Source organism: Drosophila willistoni, unplaced genomic scaffold, assembly GCF_018902025.1.
Source record: "Drosophila willistoni isolate 14030-0811.24 unplaced genomic scaffold, UCI_dwil_1.1 Seg526, whole genome shotgun sequence".
Classification (NCBI taxonomy): domain Eukaryota; kingdom Metazoa; phylum Arthropoda; class Insecta; order Diptera; family Drosophilidae; genus Drosophila; species Drosophila willistoni.
The window spans coordinates 380,311-395,921 of NW_025814453.1; the positions used below are offsets into that span (position 1 = coordinate 380,311).

Below are 15,611 nucleotides of genomic sequence, written 5' to 3' on the forward strand. Positions count from 1 at the left end.
AGGAAAGACAGTTGAAAAAATAGTTGCCACTCGTCTGATGTGGTTCATCACCCGCAACAAACTTAATCTCACCGAACCAAGTAGCTTTCAAGCGACAGCAGAGCACTTCTGATGCTTTGCTGCGAATCCAACACTTCGTGTCAAACGCCCTTTCCGCCAAAAATCACGTCTCTATCTTAGCAACAGATTTTTAAAGGGCATTCGATTGCGTGGGATTGCATGCAGTCTTAAGCCAGCTGGAGTTGTGGGGAGTTGGTCAAAAGCTTTACTCGCTTGTAAAGGCCTTTATGAGTCACCGCACTTTCAGGACGAGAGTTAATAATATCACTTCTGACTCCCACACCCTTGCCAATGGTATTCCACAAGGCTCCCCACTGTCGGTCGTTCTATTCATAATAGCTTTTGACAAAATTCAAACTTCAAATATGTCGCAAACATTAATTTAACTTGCCAACTTTACAATTTAATAACTTTTATATAACGAGTGCTAACAAGTTAAAAATATTAGGCATCACCTTCGACTCTAGGTACACTTTTAAAGAACACTGCATTACTTTAAGAAAACAACTCGAATCCAAATATAATTTTATTAAGTTTCTCAGCTCGAAGTTCTAATTCATACATACGTCCACGCTAATACGCATAACAGAAGCCTTAATTCTTTCCAAAATCGACTACGGTCTCCCTATTTATGTGTGGTGTGCCAAATCGCACCTAACCAGGATCCAAGTAACACGCATCAGTCTGCAGGGCCATCAACGCTTTCCACACATCGCCTACAAGATGTATCCTCGCAGAAGCTGGGTTACCGAGCATCGTCGAAAGGACCGTGACTACAACCATGCAACTTGTGGCTAAACTGTACAGCACACCCAACCGTTTACTCTTTAAAGACTTCGTCTCCGTTTTTAAGCAAAGGAAACACTACAAATATGTATCTACATTTCGCCGGTGTGCCTTGTATAGTCAACAGCTCGATTTACCTCCTCCGAAACTTGCTAATGTGGTAGAGACCTGTCCGCCGTGGGTTAAGGCCCCTTGCATAAACACTACGCTTCACAATACCACAAAAAATTTAACTAGCAGGGAAGACTATCTTCAACGCTTCCAGAGGCATTCGCTATACTTAGCGCTTGTCATTACACTAAAAACGCGGCAAGTTCATCATCTGCACCGACAGTCCTTCCTCCATCTCTGCTAGCCATATAGGAATTAGAGGAAACGAAAACGCTGACCGAGCCACACGTGCTATGGACGTTTCACCATCCTTTCTGTTTACACCGACCAGTGCACTGTGGACGGAAAGCCGGTTTTTTTGGCATAAAGTCCAATTTTGAAGATAGAGAGTTAAAACTTGGTACAGTTGATACTAACATCATACATAGTAAGCCTTTAATTTGAAACGGATCCGACCGCACCCACTCAGGCCGCCCATATAAGTAATCTTGCTAATGAGCTATTTTTCAATTTTAATTATGTGCTTCTCTTAGTATACTACGAAATTTATTTTAAAAAATTTATTTAACAAAAAACATAAACAAAAAATAAAATATCCAATACAGAACAATATTATTTAAATATATTCATTATTAGAAATCTGAGGCATCCATATATTTGACTATGATTTGAGTCTGACTCCTCATCGCTTGCATCATATTTTGAACCGTCAATGGTTTCACTACAATTAAATGAGGGTTTTTCTAAGAGGTTAATAACTGCTGGATGTAATTTTTCTGTTTTGTTGTGCTGCGATCTTTTGTTCAAAAATATGCTCGACAGCAGAGGATCAGATGTATCGATTGCTCTGTTAAAAACATCCATCAAATTGTTTTTTTGACTATTCTGGCGAGCATGGGAGAGCCTATCGCGCTTATAATATTAAATATATTTATTTCGCGCTTCTGACGCATTTTCACCCAGGCATCCTACTGGCAGAATAGAGGCTTCCATTATTTGAAATACATGTAGTAAAATTTTATGTACTGTAGGAGATATTGGAAACCATGGATACTTATTAATATATAACGAAAACGTTTTTTCGCAAGTCTTTGAATTTTTGTAATGTAATTGTAATTAATTGGTAATTCACTGGAAATTGCTATCAGAATAGTGTGGAGTCTATCTATTATATCAAACTCAATTTTCAAAACTAAGGCCAATAATATTGAATTTGAAAATGCTGTTCTCGCAGTATTACCGTCGGTCGTATTGCCATATCCATTTTGTTTTGGCTGATCTACAAGTTGCCCCATCTCTGAACGAAGTCTCTTTTGAATAAACTTTTTTTTCCTTGACATTTCTAATTTGTTCTTGTCGTCTCGTATTTGTCATGTTTAAAACCCATTTTTAAACATCTTTGAATTTTTGTAATGTAATTGTAATTAATTGGTAATTCACTGGAAATTGCTATCAGAATAGTGTGGAGTCTATCTATTATATCAAACTCAATTTTTAAAACTAAGGCCAATAATATTGAATTTGAAAATGCTGTTCTCGCAGTATTACCGTCGGTCGTATTGCCATATCCATTTTGTTTTGGCTGATCTACAAGTTGCCCCATCTCTGAACGAAGTCTCTTTTGAATAATCTTTTTTTCCTTGACATTTCTAATTTGTTCTTGTCGTCTCGTTTTTGTCATGTTTAAAACCCATTCTATAGGATAATTTTAACACAAACTCGAAGCCCCTATCCATGTATGGAGTGGACTTATTCCAAATTGCAGACCTCCAGGTTTCGGCTTATACTTTAATGAGAATGGATTGGACACTAATTTCTATATTTAAAATTGTGAACACAAAATCGGACAACTTCTGGATTTGTGAGTCCAAGTTAAATTTTTCTGTGAGAATGTGGTCTTTGATTTCCTTAGTGAACTCCATTTTCAAAGGTCTGCAAAATCTGATTGACTGAGGTGAACGATTTATCCATAAAATTTCTTTGCAATTTCTTGTCAACTTAAGGGGTATGATGGTAGTCACGAATAGTGAATGGTCCTTACAAATGGGTTCTTCGAATCGTTGCTTGTATGCACTCTGACCTGTTGATCCTTTGAATCCATAACTACAAATTAACTTGGCGCTATTGATGCTTTTGTACCGCTCAATAAGTGTATTGCATATTTAGAATTCGGTTGACAGTGTGATCTAATAAATTTTGCAAAGTAACTTCAGCTTTGGTTTCCGTCACTGATATTTCTTTGGGCCTACATTGCAATTTTGTATTCTGCACGATATCGTAAGAAGGATATATATCACAAAAGTGGTTCTTTCCAATTTCTCTTATGCTATTGTACTGCTTTTTAGTAAACGAATTTTCTCGTAAAAATGCTAGAGCCTCCTGTGGTGTAAGAGGAATTGGATCTGACATGAGAATCTTCTTCTTTATAATGCTGGGGTTGCTGTCGTCCATACACTCTTTTAACACATATGAAGTGTCTTTTTCATTGGACTTCTTTGGTGAAAGTGCTGCGGCGTGCACTAAAAGGCTTGTAGAATTATATGCAGCTTCCTCATAGTCCACATTTGGTCGGCCCCTTTTTTTTGGAATGTAGGTGGTTTGTAGGGATTCCTATTGACTGAAGATGTTATTAATAGCATATCGCAATGTTTTTTTTTAAGTTTGCCACACTTTTATGACATTTCGGCCAGTTTTTTCGAATGAAGTCGTGAATAGTAGCAGCTTTTTTATTTATCGAATCTTTTTGTTGATCGTCTATATTTTTGCTGCCGATAATCAACAATCCAATCATAAATTGATTATTTTTTGTTTTTGTTGTTGCGCCATATATCAAGCAACTGTGCATTGCTGAATTCAAAAGTGGCTGCAATATGTGTTATGTGCAAAGAGGTATGCAAGAAGACGCAAATAAGATTATTACCTCGAACAAGTATGTACTTTTATTTATGACTTCACATATTTACTTTTTGCCCGGGAGTGCCCCCATATTAGTTCTACTCCATAATTCATGTGGACTCGGGTCTAGTTTCCAAGAAAAACATATACTACAACATAAGACACATGTACAACATTGAACACATACTACACAATTCTAAAATGGAATTTATATTAAGCATACCTGGCTCTGTATTTTCCATAGGTAGTTATGTTATTAATGTTTACTTTCTCTAAAATAAGTCACCTCAAACTTGAGCAAATTTGTAAAGCTTGCAAATGTAAACAAAGATCTGAGCACATGCTTGTCTTTGGGGCCCTGGTTCTCATGCAGGGCTGCAACAACTAATCTATAGTTCATCGATATATTGTGCTTAGAGTGTCTAGTTTCTAAATAAATAACAAAAGGCACCATATCGTTCCATGATTTTTTAGACTTTATGCCAAAAAATCGGGTTTTCCGTCCACAGTGCAGTGGCACAGATATTAAACACCTCATCAAACAACATGTCATAAAGGATAGGCAATCAACATGGACTGAATTTAGCCTCCGCTATACGACATTTAACCCATCAGGCAGCAGAATTGCCCTTCCTGCTAGTTTACCCAGAAACCTGTGAAGCGCATTTATTCGCCTTCGCATCGGACACACCCAGTCTACCCATCAGCACCTTCTAACAGGTGAACCTAAATTACCTTGCCCCTTCTACGGACAAGACAATATGGTGGATCACCTCCTGGACTCTTGCCAACCACTGGAAAGAATTAGGGCTTCCATATCTCCATCAATCTCTATATCACTTCCAATCTCCCATCTACTAAAAACCCCCTTACCGGACAATATAACCGCAGTGTATAATTTTATAAAAAAATGTAATATATCGATTTAGAATATCTAGAGTCGAAGGCCTTGTTTTTGTTTAGGTCTAGTATTTAATACTTTATCTAAAATTGTATATAAATAATAGGCCTGTTCTAACCTAAATTTGGATTCCTTAGCATAATATTCTAACTGATCTCGTTTTTTTTTTTTGTATTTGACCTGTAGTAAGTGTGCAGTTACAATTATGTTTTCTGCAAACATGCAGGTGCTTGCACTTTGTGCTAGAGAGCAAAGCGCCTGAGTAATCGCCCCAGTTAGTTATAGTGTTAGGAATGGGGTAATATTAACATATTAACATACGGAGAGCGGTGATCCTTGGGAGATGCCGTTGGGCATGGGATAGACAAATAAGAAGGTTGTGTGTATGCGCACTGTAATTTTTCTCCTGGTTATGTAGAAAATGAAGTGTCAGGCGGGCATAATCATGGCAATCGGGCAGTATCTAGTGAGCGAGACAGAACGACACGTAGCGGCCGTACCTATCTGGTCGACTCACTCATGGGCAAATAAAGAGAAGCGTTGATTCATAAAGCACTCGCAATCGTACTCTCGCCTCGATCACATCGCGCACCCAAATTATCGTAAGGCCATTTAAATAATATAAAATATATGTATTCTTAACACAAAGAAACATTGTTAATAATATAAGACTAAATAAGGAAATCACATCCTTTAATAATATTGAAATAAATAAACCGAAATAAAGTAAATTCCTACAAACTGGGGGCTCAACCGAGATTTCTGGCCCAAGACAATAAGTGAAATTTGTGTGTGTGTGAAGTTCGCAAGTGAACAGAAAATTGTTAAAATTGCATGCATTAACTTGTAATACATATACAAACTCAAGGTTGTTGGCAAACGAATTTCACAAGAAGCAACCACTACCAGTTCAAAACATAGTAAAAGTTGGTGTGACTGTACGAGAGGCGACGAGTAGACGGTGAGCGGTCGGACGACGCAAGTAGAGCGTCACTAAGAATTTTGGCGCCGTTTAGGCAAAAAGTCGGCGACTGAAGTTGAGAGCGGCACGAGAACGGTGGTGACTCGAGAGGAAAAGAGAGAGCAGACAGCAGACACGAAGTTGATGATAACCAGTGTTTACTGTGGAAGCAGACAGCGGACACGAAGTTGATGATAACCAGTGTTCACTGTGGAAGCAGACAGACGGAGAGAGCAGACAGAGAGCACAAAGTTGATGATAACTGGTGTTCACTGTGGAAGCGGAAAACCAAAAGAGAGCGGACAACACAAACCGTTACAAGAAGCAGACGACGACGACAAGTCCAAACGAGAAGGCAGCAGACGCGAAGTTGAAATAATTGGTGTGGAAGCAGACAAGGGTGGATGTATTCTGCAATCGCGTCTACTCGCTCATTACGATCTAATAGAAACTGAGAATGACGGGCAGGAGGCAGATTTCGCCGCGGCTAGAACAATTCGAGAAGTCCCGAACACAGATGGGCAAAGTTCATGGTTCACACTAAAAGATGTGGAAGGAAGCGTTTCCGAGTTTTACGGTTTAGGTTCGATTGATGTTGTACAATGGACTAGGGAGCTAGAAGAATGCGCTTTAACAGTACAGTGGAGTCAGTTACAGCTCTTTGTGTATGCAAAACAATTGTTAAAGGGAGCTGCATTGTCGTTTATACGTAGTAAGAGAGATATTTGTAGTTGGGAGTCCCTGAAAGTAGCTTTGAAAAACGAATTCAGAGTAAAGGTTTCATCAGCCGAAGTTCATAGAAGACTAAGCAATCGACAGTTGAAGAGAGGTGAGAATTTGTATGAGTTTTTATATTCGTTAATGGAAATCGCAAAGCCGATCGATTTGGATGACGAAAGTTTAATTGAGTATTTCGTAGAAGGTATACCAGACATGAGAGCAAATAAGGCATTATTGTATCAAGCCAGAACAGTGGATGCGTTAAATTTTAAATAGAGACGTACTTCAAATCCTATGATCCTAGGAAGTCGTCAAAGAAAACAACATTGGAGTCATCTTTTCACAAGCAAGGTAGAGATAATAGAGAGAAAAGTTCGATAACAAAAGGTAATCGCAAATGTTTTAAGTGTGGTGATCCTTCACACATGATGAGAGACTGTAACAAGAAAACGTTTACTTGTTTTAAATGTGGCAAAACAGGCCATCGCTCATTTGAATGTAAGGGAAAAGATACCACCAAAGTTGAAAGCACCAATGTTGTAGATGATAAATTAGTAAAAGCATCAGGTAAATTTACTGATTCGGGTTTGGAGTTGAAAGAAGTAACTTATAAGTCGATTAAGTTCAACGGTCTAATTGATACAGGAGCAAATTTGAGTCTCATACGTAAAAGCGTGTTTGTCGAACTTGGAATTAAATCATTAACAGGATATTCGAAGAGCCTTACAGGTATTGGTGGAAGTCATGTGATGACCTTTGGTAGTTTTAGCATAAGTGTCAAGATAGATGGCATTGAGATGGAAGTCGAGTTTCATATCGTTCCTGATGAAGACATGGCATATGAGGCAATTTTGGGTAGAACCATATTAGATCACGTCGATTTGGTTGTTACAAAGAAAGGAACAAAGTTTGTGAGCATCAAGACAAAAGAACCTCTGTGTAACGCGAATAAATCTTGTGCTGAGTTGTTTAAGGAATTTGAAAGTATGTGTATGTACAGTGCAGAACAGAATAAAGTGGAAATCAAGAGTGAAGTCAAGAAGTTGATTAAAAGTTACAAACCTATTAGAAATACAAACACTCCTATCGAAATGAAGATTGTACTAACAGATGAGTTGCCAGTTTATCAGCATCCAAGGCGTCTAGCAGAGTCTGATCAGAAAATTGTTGATAGTACAGTACAAGAATGGTTGGAGAAGAAGATAATAAGGCCAAGATTTTTTGCGAATATGCTTCGCCTGTTGTACTTGTAACAAAGAAGAATGGGAAAAAGCGTTTGTGCTGCGATTACAGAAAGCTAAATGAGAAAGTGGTCCGAGATAATTTTCCTATGCCACAGATGGATACCGTATTAGAAAAACTTCAAAGTTCGTTAGTTTATACTACTCTAGATCTAACAAACGGGTTTTTCCATGTTCCTGTTGAGGAAAAATCTCAGAAGTACACAGCATTCGTAACTCAGAATGGTCAGTATGAATTCCTATATGTACCATTCGGAATATCCAACTCTCCAGCAGTTTTTACAAGATTTATAATGGCAGTAATGAGAGAATCAGTGAAGAATGGAGATGCAGTGGTGTATATGGACGATATAATTATACCAAGTGTTAACGTGAATGATGGTCTAATTAAACTTAAAAGAGTGTTAGAGATAACTGCGGAAAATGGGTTGAGAATAAACTGTGAAAAATGTCAGATACTGCAGAGTAAAGTAAATTATTTGGGCTATATAGTCGAAAATGGAAGTATTAAGCCAAGTAAGGAGAAGACTGATGCTGTTTCAAGATTCCCGATCCCACATGACAAGAAGTCAGTTCAACGATTTTTGGGATTAACATCGTATTTCCGTAGATTTATCGAAGGATACGCAGTAACAGCTAAGCCCTTGACTGACATTTTGCGAAAAGACAACAAGCCTGTTGTTTGAGTTTAAAGAATTGCAAATGGTAGCGTTTGAGCAATTGAAGTTAGCATTGATCAAAGGTCCCGTTTTAAAGTTATACAATCCTAAGCTAGAGACTGAGATTCAAACTGATGCCTCGAAACACGGTTTCGGAGCTGCGCTTTTACAGAAAGATTCAGAAGATGGTTTATTTCATCCGGTACAATATATGAGTCAGAAAACTAAACCTTGCGAAGAGAAGTATGATTCGTATGAACTTGAGGTTTTAGCAGTTATTGGAGCATTAATAAAGTGGCGTGTATATGTGCTAGGATTGAGATTTAAGATTGTAATGCGTTCACGATGACAATGAAAAAGAAAGAGGTTCCGTTACGTGTAGCACGTTGGGCAATGTACCTACAAGATTTCGACTATCAGATCGAACATCGTTCAGGTTCAAAGATGCGGCATGTGGATGCTTTGAGCCGTTTATCTTGTTTTCTGCTAACCGACACCATAACCCATAGATTGAGGGAAGCACAGTTGTCAGATGATTGGACAAAATTGATCAGGAGTTTAGTTCAGGAGAAGGGATATGAAGATTTTTACATTGAAAATGAAATATTGTTAAAAGACCCCAATCAAGAACTTATTGTCGTTCCCTCGCAGATGGAAAAAGAAATAATACAGATTGCACACAAACAAGGACATTTTGGAGCTAGAAAGACTCAGGATATCGTTGAAAAATCGTATTATATTCCAAAATTAAAAGAAAAGGTAGCCCGTGTTGTTGAGTGTTGCGTGGAATGTCTTATTGTTAATGCCAAAACCGGTAAAAAGGAAGGATATTTGATGCCAATAAGCAAAGGAGATCAGCTATTGATGACATATCACATTGATCACGTTGGCCCGATGGAGGTCACGACAAAGCGTTGTAATCATATACTTGTTATTGTTGATGGGTTTTTTAAGTTTGTATGGTTGTACTAGTGGACTAGTGGAACAGGAGTCGATGAAGTACTTAGTTGTCTTGAAAAGCAGGCGATAATTTTTGGTAACCCGGTGAGAATAATTTCTGACAGGGGAGCAGCTTTCACATCCAATGCGTTTAAGGAGTATTGTATCAGACAGGATATACAGCATTTACTGATAGCAACAGGTGTACCCCGCGGCAACGGCCAAGTAGAAAGGATGCATAAGATAATAGTTCCAATGATTTCAAAGTTAAGCCAAGAGAATGAGGGAAACTGGTACAAGTATGTTGGTCGTGTGCAACAACTTGTTAATAATACTGCTACAAGAAGTACAAGAGTTACACCTTTTAAGATTTTGACAGGAATAGAGATGCGTAGTCCTGATGATCCCGAAATAAGAAAGCTGATAACCGATTCGTTAATAGAAGAATTAGACTGTGGTCGTGATGAGATTAGAGCGGAGGCTCGAAAGAATATTAATGATATACAGCAGGAAATGAAAAGGACGTTTGACAAAAACAGGAAATGGGAAAGAAAGTACAATTTAAACGAGTTAGTGGCGATTAAACGCCAAATTAAAAAAATTAATTACGGAGTTGGTGTGAGGCGTATTCGAAGCCCTAATATCGAAAAAAGTGAACTAGTGTATATATACACTATATGTAGTTGCAAGTCGGCAACTACCAACAGCAGCAGGGCAACAAGATAGTTGCAAAGGAGAGGCCGATTAAACGTACGCAGTATGGGACAGGTCTAAAGTTGAGAGGTAAATACTTAGGACCGTATAAAGTCACGAAGGTGAATAGGCACGGTCGATACGACGTTGAGAAAGTTGGCGATGGTGAAGGACCTTGTAAGACCTCAACAGTGGCGGAGTTTATGAAGCCTTGGCTAGGATCATTCGGGTCGAATGACTTGTCAGGACAGCCGATTGTAGGAAATGAAGTGTCAGGCGGGCATAATCATGACAATCGGGCAGTAGCTAGTAAGCGAGACAGAACGACACGTAGCGGCCGTACCTATCTGGTCGACTCACTCATGAGCAAATAAAGAGAAGCGTTGATTCATAAAGCACTCGCAATCGTACTCTCGTCTCGATCACATCGCGCACCCAAATTATCGTAAGGCCATTTAAATAATATAAAATATATGTATTCTTAACACAAAGAAACATTGTTAATACTAAATAAGGAAATCACATCCTTTAATAATATTGAAATAAATAAACCGGGATAAAGTAAATTCCTACAGTTATAATATAGTTTAGTATTTTTTTTCTCAGTTTTCCATAATGTCAGTTGGTCTAGGAAGCATATCCGACTCATAACAGCCAAGGTGATCTAGCCATGAACACACAGATCTGGGAGAATATATGAATCAGTTCATATTTTGAATTCAACGAATGAAGATTGGGTTATTTTCCTTCGCCCGGAATCCCTATTCATTTTGGTCCTTCGAGTAAATGGAGCTCTGTAGTTTTCCTCCACCAGTGGTAAGAGACTCAGAGAATGAATCAGCTCCTTCAAGTCTGGATTCTTATGCAAGTGTAAATGCTAAGATCAGCTAAAGGTAGCAAAATAAAAAAAACTCTTGTTTTCCCCCACCAGTGGTAAGAGATAGAGTATAATATAAAAGCAAAATATTGCTTAATAAATAAAAAAGTGCGTGCGACAGTCGAGCAACTGCAGTAATTTCGCCGGCGGTAACAAAAAAAAATTAATTACGGAGTTGGTGTGAGGCGTATTCGAAGCCCTAATATCGAAAAAAGTGAACTAGTGTATATATACACTATATGTAGTTGCAAGTCGGCAACTACCAACAGCAGCAGGGCAACAAGATAGTTGCAAAGGAGAGGCCGCTAAGAACATACATTATCAATAGAAGGAAGTCTGGTGCGATGACCGGCACCGGTACCGCCTGAGCCCATAGGCCCTGGACAACAGCAGCTGAGCAACGACACAATAAAAAAAAAAAAAGAGGACGGACTGCCCTGGACCATTGGACTCACCATATTGCGAGTACATCTGTGCTAAGAGTAAGAGTATTGTGCGACTGAAAGAGCGAAAAGTGCGAAGAAACGCAAGGGGGCCGCAGACATGCGCAAGTCTTAACCTGCCTTATTTTATAATTTTAAATATAAGTCTCTATAAGCAAGTTGATGCACGAAAGTGCAACGTGCGAATTACTAACTTCTTGATAGGCTTTTACAAACAATGTATTTGGAGATTTAAGAAGAAACTTCTTTTATTGATAAATGAATTGTATATCTGAATTGTGAGCCAACCACATACTCTGACAATATTTTTTTCCACGTCTCTGGCTCACTATGCAAGACACAGTTAAGATAATCTTCTCTCTCTCAAAAAAAAGGCTGAGATAAATATATGAAAATTTATTTTTTTTTTAAATCAATTTGTACATACACCATATAAAATGTCCCTACCAAAACAGAAAAATTGTTAGCGAAGCAACACGAGTTGCATAAAAAGTAGAAGAAGATAGAAGAGGTAGATGCTAGTAAGTTTACTAGCAAGATTCTTAACGAACTAAGTGAGATACAAAAGCTATGGATTAGTAACCATAGCCAAATGATAAAGAGTGGAGTCACCCAGCACTACTATTTCACAGATGGAAAGTATGAGGAAGGTTTAAATATTGCAGCCAGATTATTAGCCAAAGGAAAGTCAAGCAGGCAGGGCACTGGTGATTCGGAAAACAGTGAAGCAGATGTATCGATGTTCGAAAAGTTGGATGATAGCAAAGTAGAGGCGCGTGGTAATGAAAACGCCAATGTTAACCAGGAGATATTTATGGATAGAGCCCGACAGCTCCAGGAATTTTTGGATAGAGTAACCAATTCAACAGAGACATGCATAATACATGTTAATAAGATCAATTATTTATGGGAAAAAGTACATGCGTACCGGGGTTTGACAAAAGATTGAAAATTTAAAAATGCTATGGATGATTTAGAATTCGATGTCCAGAATTCAGTATCAGTGTTAGAAATGAAAATGAACGATCAGAAAAATTTAAAAGTTGAGAATGTTACCGTGAGAGGGGAACTACCGGTGTTGCCAAAGATTCAGGTACCCACATTCTCTGGAGAGCTAAGAGAATGGGACCTGTTTGTAGAGTTAGTTACAGAATTAATTGAGAATAGAGAGGATCTAAATCTTACTCTTAAATTCAATTATTTAAAATCCGCATTAAAGGGCGAAGCGAGGAGCATGGTAGCTCATTTATTGTCAGGTTCAGCTGACAATTATAATGCCGCTTGGGAACTGTTAACCAAGCGGTATGAAAACAATCGGAGGGTATTTTCCGAACAATTAAGTCGGATCGTTGATTTACCGATGATCAACAATGAATCCGCAAAAAGTGTAAAGGGAGTGATTGACATAATTAATGAGTCAATACACTTAGTTAAAATAAAAGCAAATTTGTCCGATGAATTTGATGTGATATTCGCTCAACTGCTGCTAAGGAAATTCGACAGAGAGGCTCTGCAATTATTCGAGAGTCAGATTAGAAAAACCAGGGAAATTCAAAAGCTATCTGATGTCATGGAATACTTGGAACAAAGATATTGCTCGTTAAATGCCATGAGCAAAGAAGAAAAGAAACCGCCACAAACTGTTTTAAATTATGCGGAATTCGAAGATAAATGTCCGATTTACATAATTGCCGGGGATAAAGCACATCGGTGCTATAAGTTTCTAGGTTTAACACCTATTGAAAGGTATAAAACAGCCAAAAAAGTACAGCTTTGCACAAGATGCTTGAACCATTCAAGCAATAAAGTGTGAAATAATGAAATGGTCTGTTCATTGTGCAGTGAGGGACTGGTGTCCCCTTACTTACCTTACCTTACTCCATTTTGAAGAAAAACAAGAGAGTATTAATACTTGTGTAACGGCACAACCAACACTGTTGGCCACAGCTGTAATACAAGTAAAAAATGCAAATGGGGGATATAAGACTCTAAGAGCCTTTATTAATTGTGGTTCACAGGGCACCAATTTGTCTGAAGAGGCCGCTCAAATATTACAATTACCTAAAATTAAACAAAAGGTAAAAATAGATGTAAAAACGCGAAATCCCTGGAAAAGACATATTAAGGTAGAGGCAAGTTTTAAACACCGTTGGGAGAAACAAGAACAACAAGAAAGGTAAATATCAAAATAAAAAAATTACAATGCCAAACAAACTCAACAACAAAACTCAGATAATAAATTTATGGCCCCCGGCAGGACCTCACATTGGAGGTAAAGTAAAAACTGGGAAAGAAAAATTATATATCCCAGAGCCAGTACAAAATAACAATATTCAGATGGCAATGGTTCAATTAAATAATGATAATTTAAAAAATAATGTCAAAAAGGATTCCGTTAAAAAATTGTCCGAGTCTGTATTAGAAAAAGAACAGTTATTGCAAAATAAAGGGGCAATATTAAAACAGAATAACCGCTTATTAGAAAACAATTGGTATTAAACTCCACTTGTTTAATAACTTGTTGTTTCAAATATAAAAGAAAGCGTTTTGTATTATAGTTGCCGAAGTGCAACCGAAATATATCGGAAATAGAGAAACAAAAATACTTTTTTAATTTTTCTTAAAAGCCATCCAGTCGGATAACTTTTCAAATTGACCTCGAGCCTATTTCAAATTATTCTCACATTGACTTTTTTTTTAATATTGTCAACTGTAATAAAAAGTAATGCATAATTAATAGAAACATAATTTGGGTAGAAAAACTGTTTTGCTTTAATGCTTGTATATCACCTATGTAGATTATTAAACTACGAGCTGATGTTCCTTAAAGTATGTATTAGCATTACTTTTTTATAAGCATTGTTAATGCTAATGTTGTTTTTATCATTAGCATAATTGATTTTTATTGGCATAAAACCAATAATTTTCTTGAGCATTGAAAAAATCATTGCAAAAAACTTCATTAGCGCCATTTTTTCAATGCATGAAAAAATCATCGCAAAAAACTTCATTAGCGCCATTTTTTCAATGCTAATGATTTCAGTATATAAAGCATGGCCAAGTAGTGGCTTTTTGGCTCTTTACCGGCAGAGGCTGGCTAGTGAAAAAATGTTACAAGATTTTGTGTGTCTCGAGTTTAATGACATAATACGACCTTTTTCGGGTCGAGCGAGCGATCGTCGGTCGAGCACTCAACAAAAACAACCCTTATTGTCTTACCCGGTCCTCACTCGCTCTGCCAAAAAGTTGCAAGCTCGAGAATGCAACCTTTTTTCCCTCGACCGAGCCAATTTCGAATATAACCGTCCCTTTACCAAGAAACGGACGACGATCGCAAGCTCGACCCGAAAAAGGTCGTTTTAGACGGGTCATAAAACTCGACTCGTAAAAGTGACTATTTTCCCTTAACAGCCTCTGCCGGTAAACAGCCACGGAAGCCAAATAAACCTCTACGTGGTCATCCTTGATGTAAGGCATAAGAAACGACTCTGATTACGAGCATATCAATTGGTAGTTCTAGCAAATTTGAATCTGTTTTTATTTTGAACTATAAATTTTTTAGCTTTAAAATACGTTTTATTAAAAAAATATCTTTTATTATACCAATTGTTATTTTATGTGAACAGAAGCCGCAGCTGAAATCTCTAGTGCACCGGAACTTCATATTGATGAAGCGTCTACTTTAAGGCTAGAATGTAAACTGAAGCGTGCGACGGAAAACCCTTCATTCGTATTTTGGTAAGACTTTAAATCTCAATAGCAATTTCAATAAGTCAACAGTCGCTATTGTTTTTGGGGGTTTCGAAGATTCTATGATTTAAATAAATTTAAAATTTATTTTTTAGTTAATCAACTTTCCTAAGCCATCAGCCTAAATTAAAATCTTAAAACTCTAACATATTTTTGTAATTTTTGTTAATGTCGAAATTATTTATAAAAACACTAATGAGTGTGTTGAACTATTTTGAAATTAATGGGGCATATATATTTCATCCTACACAATGTTTGTTTTAAGACCTCAAAGCACGTTTTCGAAATTTCGTGCTGTACTCGCAAATATGCAAATATTTGCCTCAAGCGGTTTTAAATGACATTTTTTTGAAGTGAAAACTTCTTTAGAATCGTTGGGAGTGATTTGAGACTCGATGAAACGAAAAAGCGACACTAAAAAGAGACACATATAGATCTTATAGTATTTAGCCTGCGAGAGAATGAGATGCAAATATATAAAAAGCATTATGAAAAACTTCGACCAAGCTGGGAGTCGAACCCCGGCCGCCCGATCGCCAAGCGAGCACACTAACAACAGAGCCACGTCGACACTT

At 37.6% G+C, this 15,611-nt stretch overlaps 1 protein-coding gene across 1 annotated transcript in view; it reads left to right on the plus strand.

Moving 5' to 3' along the window:
• Nucleotides 1-15,043, plus strand: part of LOC6646392 (lachesin) — a 145,138-nt gene extending 130,095 nt beyond the window's left edge. The window contains exon 4 of the mRNA XM_023178047.2: nucleotides 14,913-15,043. Within this exon, the coding sequence (XP_023033815.1) occupies nucleotides 14,913-15,028 (116 nt within the window). The 3' untranslated portion in view covers nucleotides 15,029-15,043. The remainder of the gene's footprint in view (nucleotides 1-14,912) is intronic.
• The last annotated feature ends 568 nt before the right edge of the window (nucleotides 15,044-15,611 follow it).